Here is a 6,436-nt window from a genome sequence, read left to right on the forward strand (position 1 = left end):
TCACCACTTCCTGGGAAATGAGAAGCAATGGAGAGGTAGACGTGAACGACGATGCTAGTTTAAGGAAATGGTGGTAGCAGAAAAAGTAGAAAACATTGGGAAGAGATGGCAAGTTCAGTTTTCCTTTCACACATTAGACCAATTTCAATGTCACCTTCTAGTATCATGGTAGTTTTTATTTATGGACTTATGTTTATATATAAGGGAAATGAATGACAGCAATAACACAGGATGGGTAGGAGAACTTAGGATTAATTTGTTATTATAAGGTATTCACACTCCCTGTGAAGTAGCACAGTGTTATTTGAAGGTGGACTTGGATTAGCTCTCCATATATATAGTGAATTCCAGGGCAACCACTCAAAAAAAGTAAAAAAAAAAAAGCTGAGAAAGGAGAGAAAATGGAATCATATAAAATGCTCAATTAAAACCACAAAAGGCAAAAAAAAAATACAAATAAAAAGAAAGAAAAAGAGCGGAAGACAAAAAATAGAAACAAAGAACAAGGGCAACACATAGAAAACAGTAATGAACATGGTAGATACTAACCCAGCTCTACCCACAATCATCTTGAATGTCAGTGGTCTTCAAAGCACTAATTAAAAGACAGAGGTTGTCAGAGCAGATCAAAAACAAGGCCCAACTCTATTTTGTCTGCAGGAAACCCACTTTAAATATAAAGACGCAGATAGACTGAAAGTAAATGGATGGAGAAAAATAGACCATGCGAACACTAAACCAAAAGACAGCGGGGTTGGCAAACTACAGCCTGTGAGCCAAATTGGGCCTGTTGCGTGTTGTCGTACAGCTCACGAGCTAAAAAATGGTCTAATATTTTACATGGCTGAAGAAATGAAGAATATTTCATGACATGTCAAAATTATGTGAAATTCAAATTTCAGTGCCTATAAATGAAGTTTTATTGGAACACAGCTAGGCTCATTTGTTCACATACCGTCTGGAAAAGTTTCAACAGAGCCCATATGGCCTGCAAAGCCTAAAATACCCACTCTCTGGTCCTTTACAGGAAAAAAAAAAAAAAAAAAGCCAATCCCTGCCAAAGAAAGTAGGAAAACAGAGGAAAAAAAGCAAAAAGATGTTTAGTACACTACTGAGTGATGCTAGTTGTAAGAGTCATCATCATCATCGCTATGATCGATAAATACTTCTGAAGGCTACTTCATGAAAAGTATCCTATTTATTGAAACTGTCTAACAGGGAGTCCAGCACGAGAGAGAGGAGAGAGATCAGAGTTCCTCTTCCTTCATTTTCTTTGGGGTCTAGCTTTGCCTCTGAATGTACCAGAATGAACAGACTTGGAAGTGGCTTGGGCTGGGCCCGTGATGGTGGCCTGGGCTGGGCTGAGGGTCGCAGTCCTGCTGCAGGCTCTGAGATGCCTGGGCTGTACTCTTCCTCTTCAGTTGCAGGGAGCCATCATGGTCGCTTCCTGTGTCCAGATGCTAGTGGGCTTCTCCGGCATCATTGGCTTTCTCATGCGCTTCATTGGTCCCTTGACCATTGCTCCGACCATCTCCCTGGTGGCCCTGCCTCTCTTCGATTCTGCGGGCAGTAATGCCGGGTCCCACTGGGGGATCGCTGCCATGTAAGTCCTCTCTGGGGAAGGAGTACCATCTGAGTTCTCTCTGGTGGAAGATTACCCTGTAAGAATAATAAGAGTCTTGGATATTAGCCAAGTCTGTGGCTTATAAAATACTTTGATGGACACCACCAGAGCTTGAAAAGTGGTGAAATTGCTACTTCTAAGTTATTATTACTACTATTTATTACATCATCGGTACTCACAGGCCATGAGTTAATCACAGGCAGTTCGTGTAATCATGCTTAGTGTAGGGGTCACAATAAGTCGATAGTACCAGTCCCCTTCCCGCTAGGTTTTCATTGAGCAAACTTTTGTAAACCTCTGGCAGCCGGGAAGGATGCAGACATGGCCCCAGCTCTCAGGCCTCTTACGGTGAAGAGAGAGAAGACTTGCATCCAACTACCTATGACACCAGGAGACAGTGATGAGAGTTAGAATGTCATGCATGTTCAGGAGATGAGTGATGAGAGCCAGCTGGGGGACGGCGGGGATCAGGAAGGCTTCCTGGAAAAAGAAGAGGCCTTAAGCATTTAAACAGAGCTTTGAAGGGACTTGGGGATGGACACTGTCATTCACACTCCCCCTTGTGGTCTGACCACAAGGACCTGCAGAACAACCCGGGAGAGAAGATGGGCTCAGACTCTGTCCTCATTGGCTCCAGTTGCTGGATCTGTCCAGGTGCCACCCTCCGCGGCATGACAGCTTCCGTCCCCACTATGCCTCTTCAGCCACCAGCAGCTTCTGAAAGGGAACAGCGCTCCTCTTCAGAGATGGCAGAGTGCCATGCTGCGGGGCGGGGCCTAGACAGGGGCCCTCCCTACATGGCCACTGCTCCCAGTCCCAGAGACAGGGGGTCGGCTTAGCTCCCTGGACCCTTGCTCCGGACAAGCCCCACCTCGCCAAGTCAGGTGTGGTTTTGTTTGTTTCTGTTCCAGGACCATCTTTCTCATTGTACTGTTTTCTCAGTACATGAAAAACATCGCCCTTCCTGTGCCGGTTTGTGGACGAGAGAAGCGTCACACCGCTAAGTTCTACCTGTTTCAGATCTTCCCCGTAAGAAGCGCTCCCCACCCTCTTCCATTCTTAGTTGGCTCACCTGGAGAGTAAGGGGCAGCCTCTTGCACTCCTAGATGCGCCCCCCCCCGCCCCCAATCAAGTGCTGCCCCGTCAGCCGTGGCCTTCCGTCCTTGACTTTCTTAATCCACTGCGGTCTGTGGGAATGCTCCCTGACGGTTCGCGTAAGGCCATTCCCCAATGCTTCTCTCCTAGGAATAGAGAACCCCGCCCTAGGTCACTGCTCTGGGCACCCACCAGTGTGGGACAGCCTTCTCATGTTCCCTGGGCCATCCTCATAGCAAGATACTGGGAGACATAGCCAGATCCACTACTAATTATATAAAGCTAAGGGGTCAAGATGCTTAGATCAGGTGCTTTCTCAGTGGCTTATGGGTAATTCAAATACATCATGACGATGATGGTACCTCTTCTTTCAGAGCCTTCTCTGTTGAATTTGTATCACGCTGTCAAGAGTGCGTAGCTATCAATCATACAAATACGTTTTCAGGTCTAACTTAACGGTGAACTACATTTCACATTGTAAAAAGATACGAAACGACCTCATTTACTCTCCAACGACCCTGGAGGCCAACGGTTTTAAAATTCAGTACGCATACGAATCACTTGAGGACATAGCTAAAAATACAGATTTTTGGGATTGGGCCACCGGAGGTTAAAAATCATAGATCTGAGGATGCTGCTTTAGGAAATTCTACTCCTGGCTCTACAAAGCAGTGATTGTAATTCCACTGTACGGATAAGCAAACTGAGACTCAGAATTTTATCCAAGGACATGTGACCTGCGAACAGTGGCAGGGGAGACAAACTAATAAATGCCCACTTTACTAGATATCCTGCCTCTATTTGCTATAAGATCTCCCCATAGTGTATTTTCTACATTCCTTTAATGTGCTTGTTTAATTATCCACCACACACCAGATTCCTGTTGTCACTGGAAGGGCCATTTGCCAACACTTCCTCATCTCGAAGAGGTTTCCAGAACTCTCCTCCACTCATCCCCTCTGGGAGGGCTTGGCCGGGGCTGGGCGGACTGGCCCGGTCGTGAAGAGTGCTCCCTCTGTCAGGTGCTGCTGGCGCTCTGCATCTCATGGCTCCTCTGCTTCGTGCTCACAACCACCAACACCTTCCCCTCGGCTCCCACAGCCTATGGGTACCTGGCCCGCACCGATACCAAAGGCAGTGTCCTGAGCCAGGCCCCGTGGTTTCGCTTCCCTTACCCAGGTAATGAGAAGATGCAGACCCTTCAGGCCTGGGACACGTTTTTCTCAGGACTGCCCATGGGGCTGGAGGTGGGCTCCTCCTCCAAGGAATCTGGCAACAAGGGACGGGCCCTAGGGAATCCATATCAGACCCCAGAGAGAAGGAGACCCCTGGATCATCCTATGGACCCTTTGTGTGTGTATGCTGGGGGTGGGGGGCGGTGCTAGGCTAGAGGTTCCCACTCCCAGACCTACCTCGGAGCTGGCCTACACCCCTCAGCACCCATTCACGTTGCTTAGAGCCCATGAGTGTAAAAGTGGGGAAAGGACAGAGGGGTCCCAACCTTCTAGCCAGAACTTTGGGTCTCCTCCTGGGTTTGGAGGGTCCCACGCAAGGGAGACCTGAGACTGACTGAATGAGAACATTTCTGGGGAGACGAGTTCAAGGCCACCATTTAGGCCATTTCTAGTCTCCTTTCCCCACAGTGCTTGGCTGGGGGTGTATAAATAACCAGGTTCCAGAGAGGGCTGGCCTAGCCTCATGGACCTTGGAGCCGAGACCTCCCTGAGCAAGAATCTCGGTTTCCAAAAGCTTGGAGGCCTTCCTGAGAAGACACCGCATTGCTGGCTCCTTTTGTGCACAGCGACCTCTAGGTCAGGGTGTCTGGCCCACTCTCGGGGGGCGGGGGTGGTAGGGCAGGCGTCTGAGCCAAACCCTCCGAACAGTTGTAGGGGCAAAGACATGCTGTCCGTTCTCTAAAGCCTTCTGGAGACATCCCCCCTCCCCCCCCCCCACCGCCCCGCACCACCACCACAAAGATGTTATTTGGGGTTCAGCAGCCTGTTGTCCCCTGGATTAATAGCCCCTCTGCATTGCATTTTCAGGACAGTGGGGCCTCCCCACCGTCAGCCTGGCTGGGGTGTTCGGGATCATCGCCGGGGTGATCTCCTCCATGGTGGAGTCAGTGGGTGATTACTACGCCTGCGCCCGGCTGGTGGGGGCCCCGCCCCCTCCGAAGCATGCCATCAACCGCGGCATCGGCATTGAGGGCCTGGGTTGCCTGCTGGCAGGGGCCTGGGGGACAGGGAACGGCACCACCTCCTACAGCGAGAATGTCGGGGCCCTGGGTATCACCAGGGTAAGTAAGATTGCCGATGGTGGCCCCTGGGTACTTGACTGTATCACTCAATGTATTAGTCTCCTATTTCTGCTGTAACAAATGAGCACAAACTTAGTGGCTTCAAACAATCAAATGTATTATTTTACTGATCTGGAGGTCAGAAATCTGACACAGGTATCACGGGGCTGAAGTGAAGATGTCAGCAGGGTAATGCCACTCTCTGGAGGGTCCAGAGGAGAATCCATCTCTTTGCTTTTTCCGTCACCTAGAGGCTGCCCACGGTCCTTGGCTGTGGCACTGGTCCACCATCTTCAAAGCCAGCAATATCCCATCTCTGACCTTCCTTCTCTTGTCACATCTCCCTGTGACCACAGCCAGGGAGGGTCCCCTGCTTATAAGCGTTCATGTAATTAGACTGGGTCCTCCTCAATAATTCAGGAGGTTCTCTCCATTTCAAAATCCTCCACTTAATCAGATCTGCAAAGTCTCTTTTGCCATGCAAAGTAACATGTTCACAGTTTAGGAGATTAGGACGTGACCTCTTTGAGGGGCCACCATTCTGCTCACCATACTTGCTCTTCTTGGTCGTGGTGACTCCCTGGGCAGAGAGTCTGTGCTGGTGCTGGTCGATCAAGGCTTTGTGAGCACTGAAGAAATTCCTTGCTTTCTCAAGTTTCGATAGGAGGTCCCTTACCTGTGGCCCAGCCCTGTGTCAGACCTCCAAACCTGAATATTCAACTGCCACCTGGTCATACCCTTGTCCTTTCTCAGATCCCATATGGGAGCAGAGTGGGGTCATTTGGGGGTTAGGCAGTGCTGCTCCTGTGAGTCCCCTGGAGTGTTGTTTGAGGTGCCCTGGGAGTAGGGCAGAGGCCTCTGGGGCGTGTGGCGTGACTGGCGCTGAGTTCCTTGTCCCCCATCTTCCTGAGTGCCGCAGGTGGGGAGCAGGATGGTGATCGTCGCCGCGGGCTGCGTGCTGCTCCTGATGGGCGTCTTTGGGAAGATAGGGGCTGCGTTTGCCACCATCCCAACCCCTGTGATTGGAGGCATGTTCCTGGTGATGTTCGGGGTCATCACTGCCGTAGGGATTTCCAATCTACAGGTGAGCCAGGAGCCCGTGGGAAAGCAGGAGCAGTGCGTCTCCTGCAGGGAGCCCTTGGGGATTGAGATGAATGGAACAAGACTGGGGCCGGCGGGGAGAACGGGATCCTTGGTCTCAGAAACCACGCTGGCCCCCAATGGAAGAAAGAAATAGCTAGCAGCATCCAAACTTCTAAATAGCAAAGCGTAGCAGTTGGACTTGGATTATCCAAACCACTCAGCTCCCAAGGTCAAGTGGGAATCAGGACTCGGCTTGTCCGCTGAGAGCATGCGTTGCTCTGAGTCCAGCCTTCCCACAAACCTCTGGTGGCGGTGGAAGAGGAGGGACATTTGGAGGG

The 6,436-nt window shown here is 50.4% G+C and overlaps 1 protein-coding gene across 1 annotated transcript in view; it reads left to right on the forward strand.

The window, feature by feature from the left end:
• LOC105291675 (solute carrier family 23 member 2-like) overlaps positions 1–6,436 on the forward strand; it is a 37,308-nt gene that overhangs the window by 28,376 nt on the left and 2,496 nt on the right. The window contains exons 5-9 of the mRNA XM_023530277.1: positions 1,422–1,603; positions 2,536–2,653; positions 3,742–3,898; positions 4,762–5,015; positions 5,935–6,131. Coding sequence (XP_023386045.1) covers positions 1,422–1,603; positions 2,536–2,653; positions 3,742–3,898; positions 4,762–5,015; positions 5,935–6,131 — 908 coding nt within the window. The remainder of the gene's footprint in view (positions 1–1,421; positions 1,604–2,535; positions 2,654–3,741; positions 3,899–4,761; positions 5,016–5,934; positions 6,132–6,436) is intronic.

The sequence above is a fragment of the Pteropus vampyrus genome, unplaced genomic scaffold (assembly GCF_000151845.1).
Source record: "Pteropus vampyrus isolate Shadow unplaced genomic scaffold, Pvam_2.0 Scaffold48, whole genome shotgun sequence".
Taxonomy (NCBI): domain Eukaryota; kingdom Metazoa; phylum Chordata; class Mammalia; order Chiroptera; family Pteropodidae; genus Pteropus; species Pteropus vampyrus.